The sequence below is a fragment of the Glossina fuscipes genome, unplaced genomic scaffold (assembly GCF_014805625.2).
Source record: "Glossina fuscipes isolate IAEA_lab_2018 unplaced genomic scaffold, Yale_Gfus_2 59, whole genome shotgun sequence".
NCBI classification, from domain to species: Eukaryota; Metazoa; Arthropoda; class Insecta; order Diptera; family Glossinidae; genus Glossina; species Glossina fuscipes.
This window is the reverse complement of record NW_023998431.1, coordinates 5,520,545-5,548,315: the sequence shown is the minus strand read 5'-3', so window position 1 is coordinate 5,548,315 and position 27,771 is coordinate 5,520,545. Positions and strand designations below refer to the sequence as shown.

The window sequence follows — 27,771 nt, the reverse complement described above, 5'->3', positions numbered from 1 at the left end:
TTATAGTATTTTACATATGGTTTCGGAATGCTGGTGCAAGCAGTTGCACCAAATTTGTTTAGTAACAACCTTATTGAGATAAATGAGGAACGATTATTGTTAATGTATTTGAAAGCTCCTGAGCTGAGTTCTTATAAATGTATTATTACAATTTTTGTGCAACTACGCATAATAAATTTATTGATTTTTGGGTTGACTAAGAGAAAAATTTGTTTTTGTTATTTTAACGCGTGAAACTGCAAATTATGCGACGCTGAGTATTTAAATGAGAAAAATAAAGCAATAATTGTTGACTACTCACACCTGAAGATTACCAATCTTTCTAGAATCGATGCAGGACTGAATTGCGCAGTAATTGTCAAGTCCTAGCCTTTTGCTTACATTGGAGATATCTGTGAGAAATCTTTTGCCAAGCGTAGGACTGGATTGAAATGCAATATCAATGCAAATATCTGAGTATTAACTGCATATGCTACTAATACGCTTGGCATCGACTTTCAGAACAAATTCTCGTACTTCTCAGTTTCGTAGGCATATCTAAGAAATAAACTAATAATTCTTCTTTCAGCATAATTTTCATTTTAGTGCATTGTTCACAATAAATCTTAGAGTAACAGGCGCCTCTAGTTTGGTAGTGTAATTTTTATTCAAGGAAGACAATTGAATTATGAATCTTTAAATTTCTATTAATGGCATTCATAAGGCAATGAGTCAAAAGTCAGTAGTCAATAGAAACGCATTGAACATTTTACCATTTCTCTCTGTCAATTGTTTGAATAAATGAAATGGAATGCAAATGGGAAGGCTGTGCTCTTTATGTTCAATTAGTATGTGCTATCGATATCAAATGTGTTTGAATAATTTCACGCATCAAGTATTCCTCTCAATCATTAGTTTTTATATACTTGATAATGGGCTTTTCATCACCAGCATTGAATATTGAATTGTGTTGGTTGCTAGTGAAGAAGAAAAAAATTCTTTTTCGGGAGCCAAGCCAAAACCCAACGGTTTTCCTTCTTTCATTGCCCAATTTCGTTAAGTCGATTCCATGTAAGTAGGCATTATTCAGGTACGATTGTTTGAAGAGCACTACCGATAGCGTTTGACAGAAGTTCACGAAACCACACGTTTTCAAACACGATTATGGTTAGGGAGAAAAAAGTGCGGAAAGAGCACCCGGCATGACGCTTGAATTTGGGCACGCCGGATGGACAGTCGCTCTTCTCATCTGCCTGCCCATTAGCCAATATTGTGTTCAATTTTGTAATTCAAAGCGTCGTACATAATCTGAATGCAATAAATCTTCTTTTTAATATAAAACCATTTACAATAAATAGATAAATTGTTACATGCATCACTCACTCTCTCTCTCTCTCTCTCTCTCTCTCTCTCTCTCTCTCTCTCTCCTATTACGTACTACGTGCATGTTTGTAGATATTCATATTGTACATTTAACCATCTAATTTATTATATGGCTCGTATACTCAACTTATCTATCTATATTTACATGTGCAAAAATTAATCACCACTCATACGCCAGAACGATATTTGATGTTTTCTAATAAATGAAACGCAAGAGAATTTACATTGAAAATATATATTTGAAGTACGTATGTATAGTGAGTACTTGCATGGGAATATGTATATATTTATATATGTATAAATATATTTAATACGGTACAATATTATTAACTGCATAGATAATGGGTCGTAGTTGAAGGTAGTTGTAGGTAATATAAACAGTTATATACGTAAAAAATATCGTTTGTTTGTATATAAAGTTTTTAATAAAAGAGAAATAGTTTTTAAACTTTTTCTTATTAAACTCAACATATATATATATATATATATATAATGTATATACATACATATAATTATTTTATAATGATTGACAAAATTGAATTATATTGAAATAACATATAATTTAAAAAAATGCAATAAATTCTTAATGAAATGATTAAAATTTATATAAATTTTTTTATTTAATTTCAGAAGAAACGCATACTAAAAACTACCATGTTGGTGCATACTTACAATATATTGTACATTAATTTTAAATTAAAATTGTTTACTAATTTTCGCTCGTCTAAACAAATATGGATTTGATTTTCAGTCTCCCAGTTAGTTTGGTTTTTGCTTTTAATTTGTTATGATTTTGTTGCGTTTATTGATTTACTTGATTCGTGGACTCTATATAAACTTACTTATTATACATTTTATTATTTTATTTATGACATGTTGAATATGTACTGTATGCTGAATACAAATATGGCATTTCGTCTTCTTTGGGTTGTTTAACAATGATTTTTAAGATATGTCTTTATCTGGTATGTGGGTTAATTGATTGTTATATGTTCTGCTATAGATTTGAGTACATATGTATATGGCTATATGCGGGAATCTATAAGTTCAATAGAAAGAAACACACAAAGATAAAATTCGCGGAAATACGCGAAAAGACCGCATTATGTATATTCATTTATATTCATAAGCTAGTACTATTATATGAGCGATTAGATTATTTATTTAGAAATTTAGATAAATACTTGATATATTAAATATTTACTTCCTGCGAAAGTTACTATAGGCGTCTATTGTTGCGTAAGGTACCGGGAATTGGCTGTCTAATAAAAAATAATATATTTTTTTTTTTTATAAAATTGACGTCGCATGTAAGCAAAATAGTGCATAATAGTGAATTAAACAAACATATATATGAACCAAGTAAGTATTGGCTAATTACCTCAGTTTTAAGTCAAGAAAAAGTCTAATATGCGTATTTCGAGAAACTGCTAGCAACTGTGATTGTCAAATTAATATATGTATCCCCATGGTGCTGATTATAAGAGAAATCTTTTGCAAATTTATATGCTTGTTTATTACGTCAAACAGTTCGTGCCTATGTATATATACATTTGTTTTGCGCTATTACACTATTACGAAGACTGTACTAGCCCTTCGGGAAGTGTTACATATCCATCAAGGTCGAATAGTTTTTATTGGATATGAGCTGATCGCAATTTTCATTTTCATTTTTAATGTTTAAGAATGATTATTGAAAAAAAGGCAGAATTGCGTTTTAAAATGTTGAGCGCCATCAAATATGGTAAAAGCGATTTTTACTAGCCTTAATATAATGCTTTAAGCGAGACACAGCTCGTCAGCCAATATCCTACACCACTTCGCTTAATACAGTTACGCATATAACGACTTTTCTAAATGAGGCGTTATTTGGGTAGTAGCCGATAAAGTGGTTTGATCCGAACGATTTTTACTAGTGTTCGTTTTTAGGCCAAAACATTGCGGTCCACCAAATTTCAGAAAATCAGCTCAAAAATTGCGATCCACAGTTTAAAGACAAGAACATAGGCGGACAGACGGGTAGACACACTTGGAATCGATCGTCAAAATAAAAGATGAGTCCATCTCAATTCATTCTCGGTATTGTATACATCCTCACAAGTTTAACATATCCCCGCTACAAGATATGAAATAAGAAATCCAAAAAATTGACTATTTTTCATAAACTATAATTTATTAAAAAAGGTATTTGTATAAAATTGATCTCAAATGTGGTTTTAAGGCGTTAAGCATAAAAAAACTCTTTGATTTAAACGGTATCCTCGATGTGATAAACGAGTCCAGCTTTTCCAACCTGTTTTTTTTTTTTTGTTATTTTTTGTATTTATTTTTTCATTTTTTATTTTTTAGTTTTTTTAATTAATTTATTTCTTACTGTTTTGTTTTGCGATAAATCAAGTTTGTAGTCTTGTACTTGCAAAGTTTCGTCGTTAAAGCTTTGCTTTTAGACTATTTAACTTCCAAAGGATTAAAGAATAACTTTAAATTCAGAAGCTTTGCTCAAAAAAATTCACATCGTTCTCTTTGAAAAGTTGCCTTTGTTTAGATGAGTCTTACAGATCTGCACAAAAAACAGCTTCGACTGGAGTTGTTGATGACATCAGCTATTGTTTGTTAACGAATATTAAGTTTGCTATGTTTAATTTGTAATCAACTGAGTTGAAGTCCGTTTCATACCTTTATAGAAAATGAAAAGCTTAGATGAGTTCATTGTTTTAATACCACATTGGTTTTTCATTATCGAATTCGCGACAACACGGGCCAGTTATCAATCTCTCCAAATTAGATTCTTTCTCTATATGTATCTCTTTTCTTATACGAGCAAGCTTGTAATAGACAAGCTAAAACATAATAGGCCGGCTGGACCGATTATTAAAGAAAATAAGAAAAGAGAAAAAAATACACTATCGAAAACGCCCTTTTCACTTATATTCGTTATAAAATATCACTTATCATTAGATGCTTGCATTGTGTTTTGATCACTTGTCTTTTTCACTTGAAAAAGACAATTATTGACAAAAATTGGTACTACTAGTTTTTCCCATTTTTCTTGCAACATGGAGATACCGTGTGGGACGAACGATATTGTTTTGCCAACCAAGCATCGACCGATTTTCACACTGCTGTAGCGTTTCGAACCCGCATGCCAGCCAAGCTATGCTGCATCGATCTGGGAAAGTGCGAAGTAGGCTGGGTGCGGCCAAACGTCTCATTTGAGTTACAATAGTGTATCGTTGACAACTCTTGCAATATATGCTTGAGCGTTGAAAATGGAATTTTGAGCTTTTCATGATTAGCATCGGCATGCGCTAATACTAAATGTAAAATGGTCATTTTAAGTAGAGATAGATCAAAATCATCGACTTTAGCCGTTGTGTGCATTCATACTTCGCATTACTTGTTCACTTTCGCCAATTGATGTAACTAATCAAAATACGTACAACCATCTATTCTACCTCTTTACTTTGTAAGGACTTACCCTCTCGTATGGATGGTGATCCAAAAACATTTCGGTTCGGTTTACGGTTCACATTTAGCAAAGTTAATTTGGAACAGCCAATACACAAGCAATAAGTGTTGTACAACTTCATTCATAATAAACTAACTAACAGCTGACAAAATATACATTGGAGAAAAGCCAAGAATTTAACTTTTAAAAGTTTCAGTTGAAAAGCCTGTTTGTTAATGAAGTTTCAGTTAAAGTTAACTTATTGAGAACGGCGCTTAGTCAATTTTTATCTTAATTGGTATAGCTATTGTTTTGTTTTAAAAATATTATTACAACATTTTCGATAAATGTGTTAACAAGTGCAAATGCACTGCGAGCAGGCAAAGTCGAGTAACATATCCTTCGATTAAGGTCGGGGGCATCAGAATAAGTTAGGATATATCCGCTATCCTGGTTTAGGCTAGTCACGATTTAGTTATTTATAAACGTATCCTAATGGACGACGGTCGTATGCGTATTCCAGCTGAAACAGTCAATTTTTGGCTGAGATCTTGCAATTTTAAGGCACGGTTAACTGGTATGTTTCTCTTGTTGTGTAGTAGCCGTCACAACCAAATGTGTCGCGAGGTTTTCATCACGTCATCGCCGCGACAAATACAAGTCGAAAAAATGACACTAAGTCGAGAGTAACAGAGTCTAAATTACGTAACACTAAATCAAAGAATGCAAAGGTTCAGTAAAATAAAATTAAGCTCAAAGTAATCTGTTCAAGTCAAGGCCAAAGATGTCAATACAAGTTACCAAGTCAAATAAAAGTGGAAGAATAAACTAGTATCTAAATAGCGATTAAAATCGAGTCTTTATATCCGGGAGAAATAACTATGTACTGTCTATTTTTTAAGAATACCAAGTGGGTCGCAAACGAACAAAACTCTTGTGAGAGTAGAATCCATGGACATCACGGCGGGCAAGGGCTCGATCATAATAAATTTCTTACAGTATATGCTACAATTGTTAATAAGGTGGCATTTCTTCTTAAATGAAGTTTTAAAAATTATGCTGCCAGAGCCAGATAATACGAAAAATTCTGATGCATCTTTTTAGACAGTCATCCTTTTCAAAGTCCTTAGCGTTATTAAAACCGGTTAAAAGTCATTAACGTTTCTAATAAGATTTTTGCTACGCATTATTCAAACATGTTTGATCTCCACAAATCGAGTGCATTGTTTAATTAACTTGCGTATATTAGTTTGATCAATAAGTAATGCATTGAATAGGGCAACTATTATATCCATCAACACTTAATGACTCATTGGTCTGATATGGCAACGCTGTAGCGTTACCAAGTTAGCTATAACTTGTGTAAACTAAGTATCAGAATGTCAAGACATGGTACTGTCCAGAAATTACCAGCGTGTCCATACTGTTGCCACGTATGTATTTGACGGTGGAGTTATTGAGTGATATAATGAGACTTAGTTCACTAGACCCTCTCCAACGATATTGGGAATTTTTCTATGAATTCTGAAAAATATTATTTATCGATCACTTGAAAATAGTTGGAGATGAATTTTTATTAAGGCTACCAAAAAGACAATAATTGCTGGGAATCGAATCCGCCAAAAAAAAATATAATTTTTTTTTTCTTTCTCCATACGGTATCGGTTCATATTAATGAATCTGGCAAATATAAATCACCGTAAGAAGTGCCTTTTCTATATTTCTAAATTCTTCACTGGAGTGATGATCATACGAATTCGATATGCAATTTTTGACGCAAAATAGCACAATAGCACGTCCCATACGATATGAGATGGCAACAAACATAGATAAGCCGTGGGCGCTCAATTTTAGGTCGTTTATTACGTGCGCTTGCATGATCAGGGACCAATTTCTTCGACGGAACATATTTTCCAAAATGTTTTCAGTTTCTGTTGGTATTTATATAATAAGAAGAGATTGACATTTTTTTCCCCTTCCTTCCAACATATTCGCCTGTATAGCGCACTGCGTTACACTATCTGCAGTAGGACTGAGTGTCTGAGTGAGTGCACAATGCAACAATATCTTCGTGAGATTAAAACTTCACCACTTGATAAACAATAAACCAAGGAGTATTAGGAAAGCAAAAAAAGGGCGGAAATAACGTTGACGATGTCAAAATGTTTGTTATTTATACGATTTTGAAGGGATCAAGTACTTGTTTACAATCTTTCATGTCAAAATTTTGTTGGTCAATAATACTCGTGTCGACAAATACATATATTTGTGTATACGGATTTGTATTTAACTTTCGGTTTAAATATTTGATTACAAATTTTATTTAAAAAAGCACAAAAATTGGTTCTGGTAGATTTGTTGTTATTGAATTTTGATTTGGGCCTTTACCTGAAACCTTATCAGAAATTGACCAAATTTCAATAAATTGTCAATTGTGTACAAAACATTGTAGTGTTTTAGTATCATTTAGTAGAATTTGCTTCTTTTTTTTATCGGAGCCATCACTTGAAGAAATAATATTTATATGACAAATAAATCACTACAGCTTGAAGAGTTTCGCCTCTTCGTTACGTTAATAGCTCGTTTAAAACGCAATACTGATGAAAGGAAAATTTTAGTGCGACTTGTTAGCTTTGAGACAGTCTTACGATTGCAATCCGTTATTAAACCGCTGGCCTCTATTTGAGCAGATGATCGGGATGTTGGTGGTGATTCATTGTATTGCTGGTGAGAATCAGCTCCATCGACAACTCTTAATAATATATTAGTGCTGGCCGCCTTTTCGTGTGGACGTCTTGCTTTGGGTGACGAGTTGACGCTAGAAAACGGCGTACGACTAGACCCGCTGACTTTAAGACCCGCTGTTAACATTTCGAATTTACTACTGGGCTTGACATTTGTTAGATAGTGTTTCCCACCACCGCTGGCATTTCGATTGCTTGTCAACTGTTGCGTATCTTCTTCATCTTCCAATTCACTTTCACCCATTTTCAGAATACTTTCCAAATTTAAAGGACGTTTTGTTGTTTTCCTTATTGGGCCTTTAGCACTAATGGATGATAATGATGATTTGCCGCCGGCAGTTGTTGAGGACAGAGTTGTACTAGCAGTGCGTTCGCTGCCAGTGCCAATACCTTCATCTGCCATCATACCGGGTACCATTATATTGGCCGATTGATCATCAATGCATTCCGTTTCAATACTGCGGGCATTTTCATCTTCCCGCTCGTCGTTATTATCATCAACGTCCGTTTGACACATAGATACTTGACGTACCATACGTCTTTGCGGGGCGTAGAGGCGACGGTGCTTCTGTATTGTATTCTGTAAATTTAAACGTTGACGGTCCTTTTCACTGAGATTACGTATACGTTGAGGATTTAATTTGACCTGAGCGATTATACCAACCAACAATTCGTCGACATTGTGATTAAGGCCAGAAGACGTTTCTATAAATTTACAGGCAATATCTTTGGCAAGTTTACGGGCCACTAAAAGCCAGGAGATACAAAGGAAAATAAAAAAAAAATACAGAAAACGTTTTTGTAATAAATTCAAATTTGATTTTATTGCAGTAATTATTTAAATTAAAACTTTGTTTTTTTTTTCTTGCTCTTTTTTTGCTTACTTTGGCGATTCACTTCGCGGTGACGTTCCAAATCGGTTTTGTTCCCAACGAGTATAGCGCCGCGTGTTAAAAGCATTTCATTTTCTTTCAGATAGTAAAGAATTTTTTCGGCAGCCTTAAAGGAGGAGCGATCGACCACCGAATAGACCACCACAAATAAATCAATGTTATATGTGGAACAAAAGGCCTCCGTCTAAAGCATAAACACACGACACGAAAATATATATATGTATAGTGAGTATCTACATATGTATATATATATATATATGTATAGTAGTATATATATATATATATATATATATATATATATATATAGTAAGTATGTGTGTATATATATAGTAGCATAGATATATACACATATATAATATGCGAGCATTTAGACGACAATGTCAAGCAGTCCATTTATCAGAAAAGACAATAGAATATAGAAACAGAGGAGAAACCTTTAATAAAAAAGGACCTTAACATGACATTAACTAATGCATATGTTATCTTGTTCTTATTTTTATGTTCTTATCCAACATATAATGGTCTTCACTATGCGTTTTATGTGGTGTAAACTTTCAATGTTAATGACAAGTTGGGTAACAGTTGCGCTTGAAAGAACCATTAAATGCTTTATTACTTCACTATAATCGCACAGTGCGGTGAAATTCGCAAAACTAAGAATGTTATGAATACTTGCACCAGACATTATGTAAACTAAAGAATTAAAATAAAAGTTAAGCAAATTATCAGGGTACAAGGTTTTTTGCTTCATATATATTCCTCCTTTATGTTCAACACCTCCCGAAAGTCTTGTCAATCTTAACAAGTAGTACCGTCTCATAGTGCTTAGTCTTTCTTGCTGCTTAAAGTGTCATCTTCTCCTTTTTACAGTAGTTGTTATATACAAATGCTTGACTTACCGACATTTCGCATGCTGGATGATCAATGATTTCTAAATCTGTTTCAATGCCATCAACAAGTACTGAAACCGTTTTCTGGCCGTAGTCGTCATCTGCGAAAAAATAAAAAATTGTATAAATGATGGCAAATATTTTTTCAACTTCTCATATATGTTTTTATCACATATATTGAAATTTAAAAGCAAATTGGACCCAACAAGACCAAGTAAATTTTGTTTGGGAGCTAACTTTTCAAGACTGATTTATGGTTAACAAACGAAAACATTATGGTGGTACTCGGCACACCATTAAATACCCTACACCAGTTCGTTTAGCGCAGTTACTCATATAATGATTTTTCAAATTATGGCTTTAATAGCGTTCATCCTTGGGCTAAGAAATGTCGGTGTACAATTTTTTTTCAAAGGTATAGCAAGTGTAGACTACAATTAAAGACAAGAAAATTGTGTAACGTATGACTAGAAGAAGTGTATGAAGATCGCAAATCAGCATTTTCTTCTTTATAAAAAAATTATTTGAAAAACAGATAAGAGTCTTGTAGTCGGTCAAAGCTGATTTTTAATTATCCTACATCACGTAGCCTAGTTGTGTTATTCACTCGTTTTGATAATAATCCACCAAAAATTGCACATGATTTTCATACAAGAGCATACCTTTCATGGAAGCCCGCATATTTTGAGGATTCTCAAAATATTACATGACTTCTTCCAAATTTACCAAACTCAATTTACTTCTTAAAAATTTTATTATTAAATTCCTTTCCGCTAGTTTTTGTTAAGTTACTACTGTGAAATAATTTTGATCATAAAATATTAAAAATTTCTGAAACGGTTACTATTCATGCGAAATCTTGTGGAAATGGACTGGGGCCCAAGAAATGGAAACATATGAGTCAAGTGTGGTCCATTTAATTTTTATACCAAGTTACTACCATCAACAAATACTCATCATGAAACATTAACATTGACCTTTTTGACGTATAAAAGTTTATATAACCTAAGAATGTTTACATGCGGTCGTATCCAACAAATAAATCTACGTGGTCGAAATTCGGTAAGGTTGGCTCTTTGCCAATTTACTGTTATGAACTAATTTTCACCATGGTATGTTTGAAAATTATGCATTTTTACCATATAAAGATTCAGTCCAGAACAGTTATACGTAACAGGGTTCTACAACTTGCCCCAACCGAACCAAATTTTCGTACCAACTTGGAATGTCGAAATACTAGAACACTGGAGTATTTTTTTAAAAATATTGAAAATATCCATTTTTTTCGAAATTTTCGAAATAGAGCGAAGTGGCGGACAAAGTAGACCGATCCGAACCAATTTCAATAGCATTCGCCTTAAGTCAGAGCACGTTATTATATCGAATTTCATCAAAATATATCTCAAAAATTGCGACCAGAAGTTCAAACACGGTAATACATTGAGAGCCATAGACATCGGACGAACGGACAGATGGCATTAGATCGACTTGTCGTCCTTTATGATCGGTTAAGCAACTATTTTTCTTGAGTCTACGGACCCATAAATGTTACATCTTCATTCGTTCACGTGGCCAAAAAATTGAAATTGAACGTCATAGTTACAGTAGCGACCGTAAAGGATTCGGAGCAAGTTCACCTTCCGCCTTCCCCACTTATTCATATCCACATTTGCACAACAAATAATAAAATGACGCAATGTATTCCTATCTTCACAAATTTCCTACTAAAATTTGTAGCAGCGTTACCTGGGGTCTTATAATTTAGCGTACCTCAATTGGCGTACCTCAGTTGTCAAGCGCAGAGTGAACTAAGTTTAATGGATAAAGTGCATTTAGGACATTGTATTGGAGAACGTATCGATTGTTTGTAAATTCTGGGCGATAAGGAAGTTTTACATTTCACGTTGGCTAGCAGCCCACATCTAGCCAGCACTTTACAATTGCAGAGGGCCTCGGCATTCACCATTCGACTGATGAAGAACACACCAAACATCTTCACATTCAAATGTTTTATTTAACGTGCGAAAGAACCTTCCCTCCAACCACTCGATGCAAAAACGCAAAATTCCAAGGAACTTGAAAAGTATTCAACTCAGTGAGCGCAAACAATCTCCGAAACAAAATAGGAAAAGGCAAAAATCACAAAGAACCAGCATATTGGCAATTTATACCGACACGTAATGCGCCCACTATATATAGAAACATATGTATTTCAATATAGGCGATATCGCTTGAGAAGTAAATCTTATATTTAAAGTAAATTAAGGTAGAGAGGAAAGAAAAGGAAGCCTTAAAATAAATACAAATAAATAAACAAATAAAAACTGAAAGGGAAAACAAAGAAAAAGCGAAAAAGAAACCTCTACACGTTAAAATAGGTGTACGCCCATTACCTGTAACTTGTAATCATAAAGCTTCATAGGTATAGAATGGAAGCCTACCAATAGAACCACTAGATCAGTACAAGCAAGAAAAGTTTGCCAACCATTTGTTTCGAAAATTCAAGATTTTTGACTAGACGATTTTTGATTATGTTGTTCGATTCCGATATCGAAATTAAATGATATCTATCAATATTAGAATGATTGCAAAGAACCCGAATGATGTGAAACAGCTCATAATTGAGTCTACCGGGCTTACGTTGCACAAACTGAAATTGACGGAGAACGGGACTCAGACATTAAACTTTCCTTCGTTTAATTTGAAAATTCTTTCGCTTTTCTAGTGGATGTAAATCAATAAATCTGATATTAGTCCTATATAAGTTCTCTAGCGTTTTTCTCGAGTTCTTTATCCCAATTCCGTACATAGAATGGCAACGAGAACTCCGCTATTGTCTCTTTGCCTTTAAATAAAACTCTAACTGCAAAAGCGTCATTTATTTATAGCGGAGAGAGTAAGACATTCTTTTTGTCTGATTCCTACAAGCATTACGAAATCATGCTTGGCCTCCTGTTCAATTTATATATACCCTTATGCATAGCTTTCACTATAATGTTTGTACAGTATAAGTGTTAGTTATTCGTAAGGTGCCGCCAGGCGTGTAACAAAATGTAAAGAGATGGACGTCAACAAACAGCATTTACAGCACTGTATGTCATTCTGCTTTATTATTATTATTATTATTATTAATTTTGCCGGAGAAATGGATTCTAAGACTAAACTCTTAAAGCGGTAGCATCTAAGACTATCAGCTTATATTAATAACTCTGCCGCACTTAAGATTCGAACCCACGGCCATTGAGTTGCTAGTCAAGATTTCTCGCCTTCGGCCACTCAGGTGGATTCTGCTTTTAATTGAAAACGATGAAAGTTTTGGAATTCCGCGAAAGCGAAAGAAAGTTGAATGAAGAAATTCGAAGTTTATTTAGACACAAATCTGGCATAAATTCGAAAAGAGCTTGTTGTAGAATTAGGGATAAGTCAATCCCCAATTTCAATTCGATTGCATAGAATGGGAAAGGAAATGGATTCCTCATGAGATATTCGAAGAGAACCCGAGTTGACAACTACTAACGTGTGTTAAGTTCCTATAGCATGAAGTATTATTTTTAACCAATTTTTGCGGGAGATTAAAAAATGCAAGACATTTTCAAATGAAGAAAAGCGTACGTTTGTCCAAGGCAACAATCCAAATCTCTTGCATTTACCATTCCTTCGCAAAAGTGGTACTGTACGTTTATTTACTACGGAGTTTTAAAGCCTTGTAAGGAAAAAAAGTACTCACGAAATGATTCGGTGTACGGTCGGAATGAAAACCAAGTTTCTTCCGCGAGGGCATGCTTAACCCAGCTAATAACCCACAAACGACCATAGAGGGTGATGGCGAATACTTGAATTATTAAATTTCGTAAAAAGCACAAATAAAATAATTACATTTGAATTTTTTTTTTTTTGCACATGCCATCGATAAATGATTGTATTATAGTAATTTCGGATTGTAATATTTGGAAACCTTACACAGCAAGTAAGATCTGTGACTGGTGTGATGTAGCCTTGCTCGAATATTAGGCCATCGGTTCTTTGGTTGTGTGGTCTACAAATACGCCGTATTCAGGAGCAAATCTGCGAGCAGTAGCAATAATTTGATTTTGTTAACCTAACCTTAAACACAAATTGATGGCCTGAAAATGTAGGGTTACATTCATTTTTATCGGATTATATTTAGGATAATGAGTATTCAAAATTCGGCTGAAAAAGCTAGTAAACTGTTCCCGTTGATTTTCATTATTGTACCCTACGCCCCTTTTAGTACAGGGTATATTAAATGTCTGCCGGGGTATGTAACACGCAGAAGGGCTTAATATAGATCCAACTTTTATTTTACCGAACGATTCAGAATCATTTGCTGAATCATTTGCTCATCAAAGCTTGTCTATCCGTTTGTTCGTCTGTCCGTCTGCCCATGTAAATTTATGTTTAAGCTACAGATCGCAAATTTTTAAGGTATTTTGATGACATTTGGAACACTGACGTGCTTTTGCCCAAGAAAGAACGCTATTGAAATTGGTTTCGATCGATCCTCTTTTTCCACTTCTCATATATCGTCACAATTTGAAAAGTCGTTATATGAAATAAAATTCTAACTTTCAAAATTATATATCAAATACTTTCACTCTGTAACAGTATTTGTATTTTGAAGGCACTTCTCATATAACCTCCTAATCTTTATATAGTAAGACGCTACAATTTTCATTAACGAATTTGAATCACTTTAATAGGCCTAAATTTTGTATATTATATGCATACGTGTGTAATTACTGGCTGAATTAGGCGAAGTTGGGTAGGGTAGCTAATAGTTGGCGTTTACTGGCTGTGATGTTCTTGCTTATTTTGAATTAAAAAGGAGAAAGAAAGAGTACGGAACGTGTCTAACCAATATTTAATGTATTAAATAGTTAAATTATAATGCAGTGCAAAACATGCATTAATTGCTTTAAATTTAATTTCATTTTAGTATGGAAACTTTGTAATTAAATAATGGATTTTTAGTGCTATAAAAATGTCAATTTTAATAATGGCATGTCTAGGATTGTCACATCAAAGAAACATTTCAGTATCCGTTGGGAAGTGAGAAATCTAAGAATGTTACGATTATGTATAGTTTTTAAGTCTGTGCATACGACTTAATTTCCTTTTTTCTTTTTTCTAAATCTGAAGCGTTCACAAAATCAAGTTATTGACGAAATCTTAAGAAAATATCGTTGCTGTGCGTATGCCTGAAAGAGGTTTGCGAAAAACTAGTACAAAGTGAGACACAGGAGAGGATGAACGGATAGATGAAAGCGTTCGTTATGAACGTTGCTATAAAGGTAATTTACCTCGTAGCCGACACAGTCTGATGTAATAAAACAAATAAATAAATCCAGCTATTAACTTAATGTTGTAATTGCGTGTTAGCTTTGTACATCTTAGTAGGACTTTAAATTGACATTTGGAGCACAAAGGACAGCGCGAAATAAGGCGAATCAATAAAATAATGAATAAAGTTGCTTTAAAATTTTTAAATAAAATTCAAATGACGTCACTTACAAAGATGAAGAGAGCAAACATAGTTAAAATACAAAACGAATCATTTCGATATATTGAGACGATACAGGCGAACCGGAACAAGAGAACAGGCCAAAGGCCTAATTTGCGAAAACATTCACCTCCGTCTTATTTCACCGTCATTTAATACGAACGGTTAGCCAGTGCAACTGAACCTTTTTCGTTTTGGATATCGTGAGAGAAAATGTTCATTAATAGTTCATAAACGACCCAAGACTTGGCCTTAGGCACCAGCTACGTGGCTTTGACTTTAACGTGACATACTTAGTCCTTCAGTTACAATTCTTGATGAAGGATTCTTTTCTTAACTTTCAAGAGCAAAGATGCTATGGTTCTTCTTGCCATGTAAGGTATAACTTAACACTAAGCTCCTCGTTGAAGGCTCCATAGATGTCATAGGCTAACACAACATAAGCGTTTACTGCGTTGATGCAAGTATCAATGTATGTGTGCAAATTTTACTTACACATTGACCTCGTGATATTAACCAGCAAAGCATATGTCGAGCTTACAGAAGATATTATCGTGCGATGTTTGCGTTATTAATTTTTTTTTTTTTTTTTGTAACATAAATCTGGCCGAGATATTGATTACAGCGGAGGAAACGTCTACTCAATTATGAAAATATCATGAAGCATTTGTACGACATCAGCCGACAAGAAAATTTCATCCAACAACATCCCCACAAATTCTTTTTATAGAGCTATTAAATTTAGTAAAATTATCGAGCTGCTAAAGTTAGGAAAGCCACTGCGAATTTCTTAGCAAAAAAAATATTTTTTATTGCTTTTTTGCATTAGCTATCGTGTAATAAATATTTCTCTGATTCGTAAACTACCTAACGAAAACAGATCTCAATGGCGTACATCGAAAGCGTATAAACTGCGTAAACGAATACAGAAAGTTGAACTTGGAACTAATCATCATTACATCATTCTAATATATAGGGTGTCTAAAAAATAACTGAACTGTTTCCTGATCTGCAGGGCGTGAGTCACGGGCCTTTCGAAATCACATATTGTAATTCAGGCAAAAGCAATTTGATTAGCATGCCGCGATAACCAGCATCATTCATTTATCGTTATGGTCTATTCGGTTGCATTTTCGCAGAAAAATGGCCCAGAATCCGCATAAAAAAAGTAAAGGTTATTTTCTTCGGAAACTCAGCGTTTACTTGTTCGACACTGTCAGCCTTTCTGCTGCGTTTTTCGCCTTTGGCAACATTTTACCGCACAAATGACGTAGAATTAAAATTTAAGTAAACTTTTGGACTCCTTGTAATAAGGCTGCTTTCCAATTGATTTCTCAAAGAAAAACGAAAAAGAAATTCAATCAAGGAAAAATCAAAAAAATAAACTCCTATAACAGTCAAAAATCAAGATTTGCTTTGTCTTGTAAAGTACGATTCAATTTTGTTTCTTGTTATCCTCTCGCTTATTGGAATCTATCGGATCGAAATTACGAATAACGTAATTTTTAATAATTTACTTGAAATTGATGTTTTCATCAATTAATCTTAATATACATTAATGCTCCGTGACATACTCTTCAAATCAGAGAAAAAAAAAATACGATATCAGAATAGCTCCCATAGGGTTAATTTATGTGATTCGTACTGTGGAAATCCGACTCTCGCTAGTTTCGAAACAATATAAGTCATTACCATAGGGAAGAGAATTTACATTAAATTACTATTTTCAACGCTTCTCCATTTACATATATTTATGATTTATCGTACCATAAGGTTATGTTAAATTTACACAAATGAATGCAACACTCAAAAGGATTGAAGGAATGCACTTTATATGATTCTATAGATAAGCTTCATATGAAATATTTACAATGAAAACAATTCGCATTGAATGAAGATTACAATAAACTATTTACAAAAGTAATTAAATGAACATATATGACGTGAGGCTTGCGTACACGTATAACATATATTAAGCAATTACTCTTCGTAATAATCCGATTAATTATTTTATAATGAATTTTTTAATGTAAGGATTTAAAAAAGAGTTAATGAACGGTATGTTATTTAAAATGAATAAAAAATCAATTTTAAAAATAAGGAGGATATCTTTGAGGGTAATAAAGCGGCATCCTTATCAATTTCAGAAATAAAATCTTGATCGAATTAAAAACATTAAAATGAATAAATACAAAACAGTAACAATTGAATAAACCATTACGTTACATTGCATCTTGGATGTAAGCACATTTTCAAGCCTATCAATGCATGTATAATCGACATTTTTGAAACTACACTAGTATTCTCAGAAGAGCAACCGACCAGACATATTAATTGTGATTGTTTGTGTAAAATAAACTACGAAGATCAGAAATACTAATCTTATAAAACGTTCTTTACAATTTGTTTGCCTTCTATATTCAAGGCTTCTTAGTGGATTTGTAGACAAGGAAAAACTTGCTCACCGTTATATGATTCAATATTCTTCCATTTAAAAAATCTCAAAGGCTGGGCCAGTCTGCTCTGAGCAAGTCTGCTTCTTCGGTTAGAACAACAAAATATTAGTTGGATAAGGTTCAAATGAATTCGTATGGGTTTCTCGTATGGAAATTTTCAGTTAATAGTTAATACGAAATGCCTACCAGGTAGGCGTGTTGGCAGACCAATCAATAAGTTAAAATGATTGAATCAGTTCCAAAGAATGGAAAAATCATGGTGGGAATCGTGGGCCTGGGAGAGACATTTCGTTCATATCAATACACGCGTCCATAAGCGACACAGAGGAGTAATTTTTATTCCAAAGCAGATACTCATACAAGTCTCACCGCCTACTAGTCTGCCTACAGCATTTTACAAGTTTTATAACAACTTTAATCAGTGTAAGTTGGTCGAGTCCACTCGTTTATTAAGACTTTAAGAATCTTCCCAAAAATCATACAACGTTTTCCAATTTTCATAAAGCTTTTTTCTTTCGAAGAATGTTCAGAGGATGTCAGGGCTTCGACAAGTTAATGATTTTTTGCTCTTCAGATGTGATATCAGACTTATTTAAGTTATGTTCCAAAGGTGCGACATTTTCTGATTTTGTTATCCCTCATTTCGTTGATAGCACTTGCAAAAGGCACAATTTCAATGCTTTAAACAATTGAAATCGCGTTCGGCAACCCTTTTAGATGTACTTCAATCTTTAATCTAATTGGTCATCTCAAGTTATGATGACCCGTTCGAAGTCCCAAATGTAAAAATTTATATTCAAATTATTTTAAAAATACAAGCTATGTGTTGTGTACCATACAAGGCCATTGAAAATCACTTTAAACGTTTTGGATTTTTGTTCAGTGGGTGAACATAAGGAAAGCGCATTCCAAACTGAACGGATTCCCTTCACTTAAAAATGCCTTCTCCGCAATAAGATACACGAAAAAGTGATCATTTCCGAAGTGTGTGCAATCGATATAAATCAAGTCAAAATTTGAAATTACACTAAAAGTTCCTTATTCGCGGAGGATACGTTCCATAAAATTGCTGCGTATACAGAAACCGTGAATACGGAATGGTAATTTATATGGGATTATAGGGGATAAGTTTCTAGGTGACAAAATAAAAAAATCAATTTAATTGAATGCGAATGTGCATTTAGTTTTTCCCTCTTTGGGCAATTTGTTATTTGGGGAAATTACTTAGCTGAAATGAACTAGATTTGCGATTGGCGCAACAATACCTTATTCATTGAGTAACAAGCTTCCTTTCATTCTGTTTGTTTACACTCTCAAAAACCGCGAATAAAGAAATTTATAGCCGTGAATATGGGAATTGGTCGCATTTTTTTCATCCGCGAATAGTGAAACCGCGAATAAAGGAAGCGCGATTAAGGAACTTTTACTGTACATAACAAAGAGATAATTCAATCAGTTTGTGTCGTTGTTGTTCGATATAAGATCCTCCCACGATACTAGCGGCTCCACAAAGCAACTTAACAGTCAACCATTGATAGAGTTGAACCAGGCAATAAGAGAAAAAATTCTCACTTATATCGGACAATACATGTGAGTTTCTTTTCGAGCGCAGTTGATAACATTCTTTGCACAAATCTAAACACATTACAATGTATTTACATTATCTGCCCTTTGAAGTCTGTGTTTTGAACAATAATTGCACAATAAATTCTAACTAATGTTGAACTCAGTAAACTCATATCAACGACTACGCTTCATTACCTGCTTGAATATTTTGATAAACGAGACTAACAACTTAACATAAATACAAGATCATGGTTTATGCGAGTGCTTTTGCACATAATAGATTTGAGATAGGATAAGCATATTAAATATAAATACCACAATAGTGTTACAAATTTCTGCTTTTCTATTATAAGATCATGGATATTTTGGTCAAAAGAAATACACTTCAAAGTTCTTTTATTTACTATTATATTCCTTAAATGTAGGATTATTCACAATTTATTTTTGGCAATACTTTCAGCTGCTCAGCTCAATAATTCTTTTTCTACTGCTCTCCCTTCCACAAATATTCCATTTATATACATTTTTTTTTTTTACCAGCATATTACCAGTACATAATTTTATAGTTTCATTTTTAATCCGTTAACCTGCTCTTCTGGTACTCGTTTTCCTCGGCCGGCAGCTGCATGACGCGCTGCTAATGTGCATTTGATTCTTCCCTCTTTAGGGATATTATTACTTAGCTGGAATGAACTGAATTTGGGATTTCCGTAACAATAGCATAATATCAAAACGGACGGAGTTAAAAAATAAAGTACTATTTAGTTTTCGGCCCTGATCCAGCTTATGTTGTCTTGCTTGGTCTGGACATTTTTTTAATTCAGAGATCAGATTCAGATTGCTAATGATAGTGATCGATGAAAGCACGTTTAGCTCGGTTTTTTTTCATTTATCACAAAAATGACAAAAGCTTGTCCCATAAAACGATAATAGATGGGCTAATCAGAGTTTGGTTTACGTTGGAAAACAAGAAAAATGTTTAGTCTACACAAATTACTCTTCCTTGCTCATTTTAGGATTGAAATTTCATCGCAATGCCAATGGATTAAAATGGAATGACCTTAGTTTTACTTATTTTATGGTACAAGGCACAAGATCACAAGAGATGGACTTAAGTTCCACCCACCTTTCATTGCACCGATCGATTCAGAATAACTTTTCGCATCGATTTAAGCTTTTCTGCCCATCTGTCTACTACGAAAGCAAACGAAAATAGTTCGGATCGGACCAATTTTTGAACCACCCTCCATACGAAGTTTTATTTTGAGAATCATTTAATGGTGGGCTGCGACTCACTTTAGTGTTTTCACTTCTTTTAGATAGGGTATCATATGTAGGGAAGCACACCAAAAAAAGGACAAATCAATCTGATCCTACTTTACATTAAAAAAAGAGAAAAAAAATGATCCATATGCCGATGACTATTAATTATTAATCAAAACATTTTTTCTTTTTTCTTTCACCTTCGGAGATCGGCCATAATAATAAGACGAATTCTCATCAGATTGTCAAGTGTTACGCTAAGGGTATATTAAATTCATTTGTTAACTTTTTTGTTTTTTATCAAAATACTCCTTTTAATACTCTTATCCGCATTGATTGCGTTCATTTAACATTTATTTCCAGCTATACACATCCTTTCATATACAATTAGTTTCATTTCCCTTTCAATTAAAATGTAAAAATAAGTACAACAAGTAGATTATAATTGCGTTCAACCAACCAGTCAACAACTTTACTACTAGGATAAAGCAATGGAGCAGCAAGAGAAAAGTGAAACTAGATTTAAAAGTTTGTGCTTGTTCCGTTATTGTAGGTGTGTGTATGTGTGGTCGAGATTGCTTGATTCTATGATTGTCCTATGCATGTGCACAGTATTTTATATTACGAATTATACTACAGCACCGCAGTTTTTTAAGCTCTTACTCGACATCATCTAAGTAGTCCAATATAAATGAATAATAACGTTATTACAACACCATCAGGCATCCGTGAACATGTATATAATATAGAAATGAAATTTCAGAAGAAAATATATTGACTTGTATCGAATGTTCTAACAGTCATAACTATGTGTGCTTTTTGTATCATATTTATTTGCAAGATAGAGCAGAGATTTTTTTCTCGCGCATCTATTTCAAATGAGTTTTTACTGATTGCGGACGCACTTTAAAGATAATATCATCTTCTGTTCACCACCAAAGCAAGAATTTGTCTAAATTCGTCTAAAAGAATAGATGTAGAAACCTTAAATTATATAAAAATTGTTAATTCAATTGTTTTTTTTTTTTTTTTTGAAAATGTTGGAAAGTTTGTGGGTTTCTTCGAAATATTAATTTACGAAGAAGGAAAATGATTTCAATTTAAATTTTTTGGACAAAATCAATACGGAAATTCGCAAATTTTAGTTTATTAAGAAAATCTCATGACCCCCATGTAAGAAGTTTTAAACTTCAAGGCGAATAAGCGAAAATTGAAGAAATTTCTATTTTACCTCTTATGTGCTATGCCTGAACCATGAAAATGACTTAATAGTTTTCTTGTACTTGTCAAGTTCCTCATTGCACTCAAAACACATGCTAAACGGCTCTACAACTTCGTTCGGAAAATCGATCTTTCTGTTCTTTTAAAATTGTTTACCTTTATAATCATAATATAACAAGTGTAGATAGGACATAACCCTTTGAAGGACTACATGGTTTTTGAGATTTCGAAAACTGTTTTTTTTTTGCCTTATTATTTTAACTAAGAACAGTACGTCAAGAATATTCCTCCAAAGATTCATGTCGATGTTACTGCATTTAGTATTACTACTACTACTGCTACTGCTATTACGGCTACTATCATATTGAGCATTAACGAATCCAGCAATCTTATTGAAATTTTGGCCACTTCATCTTAATAAAAAAAAAATAGTTCGATTTTTTGATTTCAGAACGTAGGATCTCTGAAGGTCACGGTACCTGAGGGGCCTGAAATTTTAAACATTTGTAATGAAAATTTTACAAAATATAATTTTAATTTTTCTTTCGCAATGACGATGGACTTGGGCGATTTTTGAAATAGTCCTTACGACTGTGGTTAAAGAGCACATATGTGAAAGCAGCGAACATGTATTATATCCGCAGATGGACAGCAAAGGAATTTTCAAAAAATTAAAAATAAAAACTAAATGACACTAAAAGAATCTTACATCTTAGGCATATGATCGATGACTCACCTAAACTTAAATCATAGGCGCAAATGTATTCGGATGTTGTGAACTGATACGTTAATGTGGTTTTGCCGACACTGGATGTGCCCAACATGGCAATTTTATAAACAGGTATTTGCGCTTTATGAACACAGGCCTCTTCAATTAGTACATCACCAGATGTGCGTGATGCGTTACTGTAAATAAAAGAAAGGAAAGGCAATACACATTATTATGTTTAGATCAAACTTTTTGATAGCAAACAGCTGTAAATTTGCACAAATCTTCGATGAATTTCACCTTAATGTATCGATAACTTTGAAATTTCACGTCGTTATAAAATTTATGTGATTTGTATAATTTTTCAAATCTATTTATTATTATTATGATCGCTTCACAAGTGGAAGACGGTCACTGATAGTAGTGTATAAAAAATTCATTTTACCTAAAAGTAAAAATGGATAACTTACAGAATTGGTGGGTAGGTGTTATTCCTCTAATACAATGAAACAGTTTACTATGGTTACTGTAATTCTGGATATTTATATAGTAAATTATAAGTACGTTGTATCCAAAAGTTTGCAACACCCAGACGGACATCATAAAGCCAATATCAAATTCTGAATCGATTTATGCCAGTCCGTCTGTCGGGCTGTGCAACGTCTGTAAACATACTTCTGATCACAAAAATAAAGCAAGCGAAAGACACGTCTATAGTCAGGGAAAATCTGATTTCTGAGTTTTTTACCTATAAATTATAAATTATAAAATACACAAGTAAAAATTTCCATGTATATTCTACAAAAATAAAAAAAAAAAAAAATTGAAGTAGGCATGCACGCACATTAACACTTAGATGCATATATAATCTCATTAAATAACCCGCGTCGAGTACGTGGTGCCACTGCCGCGTTATGGTGAACATAATAGATAATAGCAGAGAGAGAGAGTATGAAAACACCCACAGAATCTTCAAAATGCAAGATAGTAAAATCTCCCGGAATTTGTACATATCTTTTACCAATAACTGTAGTAGGTTTGTTAATTAGCAATCGTTTAATTGCTTGCTCTTTCGTTCTCATTATTTGCGTGGGCAAGAATTTTATTAAATGTCTGCAGAACACAAGTAGAAAATTTTTGCGTCTTGAAGTGAATGTGCGCTATGATGTATAGCATATATGTGCGCATTTTTGAAAAACCCTAAAAGTAGGTTCAGTATGTGATGAAACGAAATTTTATCCTTTATTTCATATTATCTAAATTTTATGTACGCCAAAAGCTTTAATAAATTTTCATATCAAAGATATGCAAAGAAATTTTTTATTATTAAAAAGAGTTACGTTGTAGAAATAATCATCTTAAATAAATTCCTGCTATTTTTTGATAATATTCAACAGTGGTTAATGTACTTGTTACAAAGCTTAATGATGGAAATATTCATTGTAATTATTTATGGTCTTTCCCGCTTATCGGGTAGCTTATGAGTTCGGGGGCGAAATAGTCATCGTGGCATTTCGGCTTTTCAATTCTGTAAACCGTCGACCTGCTAAATATGATTGCATCGACCTGAATAAGTGGTAATCGAAAGGGTCCACATTTTAAGAACACAGCAAGGCCCAATAAAAGTGCCCATCCTAAGTTATAAGTCGCTTGCTGAGCTACATCTGCTTGAGTCGTACGGATATATGCAAGTTTCATTCTTTTTAAGACAGAAATTTTTTACTCGAAATGTCGCAAACTACTTTTTAACTCTTGCATAACTTACTTGCGGTGAAACCAAGCCAACTTAATCATTTCAGTAGTCTCAGTTGCTTCGTTTCCACTTTGAAACAGAATAGTATGCAGTGTCGTAAACGCTGCTTATTGACATCCAGCTCTTTAAACTTTCATGTATTCTTGACGATAGCTTGTAAACAAGTCACACTTACACCGTTTAAACATCAATGGCTAAGTGAAATTTCGGGAAAATTGAACGCGTTAAGTACGTTTTATGAAGCAAACAACTACACAAAGCAACTATTTTTAGTTGTAAGCAAGTAAAAAAAACTATAATAGGCCGCGGCTCACCCTAAAATACTCCACGCCATCCTACACATAGTCATATATCGACTTTTCAAAATACGGCGTTATATTGGAAGTGGTCGAAAAAATGGTCTAATTCGAATCGTTTTCAATAGCTTTTGTGGTTGACCAAAAACAGGTCAGTGCATCGAAGACCATCAAAATGTCTCAAATATTACGGCCTGTTGGTAGAGCACAAGAAAACAAAATTGAAAAAAAGGACAGATTGACAAACAAGCTTAATTCGATTTGGAAAGTGATTCGGAATTGATCAGTTTTTGGTTTATTTCGTATAGATGCATTTATATATAAATGTACAATTGAATTGCTGCTAATTGACAGAGGTGCTGCAGTTATTGATAAAAGAAATGAAAAAGTCCGTGAGACTTTCTGATGGTGTCGCTATGTACTAAGTTCCCTCTGATGATAGCTTGACCAATTGCTTAAGATTCAAATGAAACAATTAATAGATTTTCAACTTTTGTAAAAAGGTTAATTATAATAGTTTGTAGTTAATTATAAATAATGTACCTGTTATGTCGATCCAAGCCGCTATTTGAGGTGCCAGTCGATGTGACAGAATTAATAGATCTTGAGCGTCGACTCCTGTTTAATAAGAGAATCAAATATAAAGAAATATTTTGATTCGCTTACGTTTACTCCTTGCTCTTATTTTGTTTTTATATTTTTGCGTTATTTAAATTTTTCCGTTTACCTTAAAGAATCTCCCAAATTGCATACGCCGTGCGATGTAATACTAAAACTACGCAATCGATAATATTCTAAATCCAAGTCTGCGCAATGTATAGCTGCTCTACGTGTATCGGCTAAACGTGGCTGAAAAAAGAACAAAATAGAGTTAGATAAACGGACAGAATGACAAGACCAAAGCATATACATATATATTATACATTATAATAAAGAATGTTAAGGAAAAATGAAAACTTGTTTGAATGAAAGGAGAAATATTTGCAAAGAATTTTTCCGAAATTTTTTACATCCACTAAAAATATTAAATAAACACATATGTGCACACTTTTCTATATGCATATATAAACAGTTAAGAGCACATAGGCAGTTATAACAACGCAATATGCAATGTATAACGGCAGTTCAATGTACCGTACCGTTCATCTCTAGAGTAAATGAATTTCTTTGGCCTTTTTCTTTTCTTTTTTTTTTTTCTTTTTTCTTGAATTTCAAAGTTAAAGAAAACTACGCTAGCATTGGAAAAGCAATAAAGCTACTGCTATCTAACAACTGAACTCGAGCTGTTTAAATTGGACTATGCCTGTATCAAGCACATATGTGTTACGACGCAAGCATCAGAATGATTACAATAAAGTGAAAATATTCTTAAATACTCAGATGCAGTTTACCTTTTTGCAGTTTCTCTTACCTTTCTACTCTCGGCTGGCATACTAGATGTACGTAAACGCTGCCTTTGCTTATTGGTTATCTGACCATTTGTTGCAGAATTGGCAACGTTCGCTAGAGCACTGCTGCTGCCTACACCGGCACCACGCTCTTGCGGTATGCTTGAGGGTGAATCCATGTCAACTACGTTTTCACCTGTCCTGTCGTGCACATCGTCGCGTGTTGGCGTATCGGCCACCAAGGGCCCATTGGGAGGGCAACAAGGTGTAAATGTAGCTGTTGAATTTAATACATTGCTCGCGGAGTCTTCAAGTAACACGTCAAGCTCTTTTGCCGTATCATTATCTTCACCACTTGCATTGCCTTTGCTATGACTTATATACGCGTTAAATTTGTGTGCTTGAGTTTTACTTGGAATACATCCATCGTTATATAGCGGTGAGGTGGCAGAATATTGCGGTGATACAGCTCCAGACATGGCTTGTTGAAATGTTAAAACACCGCCAGAGTCGACCGGTATTAAATTCATACGCTTCGGTTTACTGTTGATCGGCGATTTCACTACATTAATTCGATCTCTGAAAACACAATACAAATTGTTTGTGGAAATTACTTTCTTACTCGATTTACTAAGAATTTGAACCTTTAAATTTTGAAGGCTTGAATTTAGTTGTGCTTATTGGACGGTTTTTTTTCTCGAGTTATAAGCTTTTGTGATTTCAGTGGATACAGATTTGCAGATTTATAGAATAATCGTTTTATCGTTTTTTTTTTTTTTTTTTTTTTTGTATAGAAATCGTTTTGTATGGTACTTATATGTTAGTCATTACCTTTAAAATGCATTTATTTGAACACTTAAATGACTAAGTGTACACCACCACGTCCTACGCCTAATGCACAATCGCTTTGTGCATCTGGCATATAAGCAAATTAAAAAAGACAAACAGGTAAGAAAGTTAAATTCGGTCGGGACCGAATATTTTATACCCATCATCGTTATCCCAAAAAATATAAAAGAAGTTAAGGAACAAAATTTTTATGTTCTATAATATGGAGTGGACGCAGCTGGATTTCTTCTATTTTCAAAGTGAAAGTTTTTGTTGTATAAGCACGTGGGTGTTGTAGGCGTGTCCTTCGAAAAGCTTAGGTCAATTCCAAATTCTTTTGCAAATTCGTAGGCGATATCATCATTTTCGCTAACGGGAAAATGTTTACCACAAATGCTACAAAGTTGTGCAAACAGACAAGTTGGACAGACGAACGATCGGGCATATTTAGTTGTATTCCAAATTTGAAACTGATTAAGAATTCGTATACTCTATAATATCGGGTAGGCATGGTCAACTTTTTTTTTTTTTTGCGCAGATCTTACAACATTATCCACAGAATATGCGTTCATTTTCAATCCAATTTTTGTTTATTTAGCTGTTATAATTTATGAGTAATGAGCAATATCAATTTTTTATTCCTTTTTGGAAAACAGATATGTTCTCATTTTCCTTCAGAGTGGTTAAACCGATTTGGCCCATTTTCAATATCAATTTGAGTGCAAGAGCTTCCAATGTTTCTGCCGAATTTGGAGACGATAGCTTCATTTTTACGGCCCGAGGAATGTTTATAACAGATATTGTTTAGACGGACAGACATACAGGCGGACATGCCCAATTAAATTTAGAATTTGATGTTTGATGTGTCTGTTGTTTCCTTGTGGGCGTTGCAAATGTTTTGCGAAATTGAATATACCTCTCATCCTTTGCCGATTGGTATAAACGAACGTAAAAAACAAGATGATATTTAGATATATATATATATCAGTTACAAAGGCATAACCTAATGACTATATACAAAAAAGTGCAAGCGTATACGACATTTGACATAAATCGATATAGTTATGTGTGAATATTAAAAAACTTTGGCTTTGGTCTATGTCACGTTTGTAAAAGATAGCGTTTAAACAATTGCAAATATTAAGTTGAATTTATGTAGCCTATCGATGCCTAACAAATAAAAATGTCACGTAGCATATTAGCGAACTCATTTAGTTTCAGATCCATTCACTAAATTGGCGCATATATATTTATTTATTTTTTATTTTTTCCTAAAGGAAATCATTTTTCCTTTTTTTTTTTTTAAATTAGATCGAAAAATCAAAATCAATATTAATCAATAAATTCTTTATATTTTGCATTCGCCCGTAGTTTTCTTATTTTCTGTATTATTATTATTATTATTATTATTATTATTATTATTATTATTATTA

General features: G+C 33.5%; 1 protein-coding gene across 1 annotated transcript in view; it reads right to left on the bottom strand.

Annotated features, from left to right (window-relative positions):
• Nucleotides 1-1,928: 1,928 nt before the first annotated feature.
• The window catches only part of LOC119637442 (serine-rich adhesin for platelets), a 95,196-nt gene continuing 69,353 nt past the window's right edge, over nt 1,929-27,771 (bottom strand). Inside the window, exons 7-14 of the mRNA XM_038033461.1 lie at nt 25,534-26,089; nt 24,850-24,971; nt 24,666-24,740; nt 22,101-22,270; nt 9,347-9,438; nt 8,439-8,631; nt 7,199-8,301; nt 1,929-2,401 (exon numbers count right to left, since the gene is read on the bottom strand). Coding sequence (XP_037889389.1) covers nt 7,331-8,301; nt 8,439-8,631; nt 9,347-9,438; nt 22,101-22,270; nt 24,666-24,740; nt 24,850-24,971; nt 25,534-26,089 — 2,179 coding nt within the window. The 3' untranslated portion in view covers nt 1,929-2,401; nt 7,199-7,330. The remainder of the gene's footprint in view (nt 2,402-7,198; nt 8,302-8,438; nt 8,632-9,346; nt 9,439-22,100; nt 22,271-24,665; nt 24,741-24,849; nt 24,972-25,533; nt 26,090-27,771) is intronic.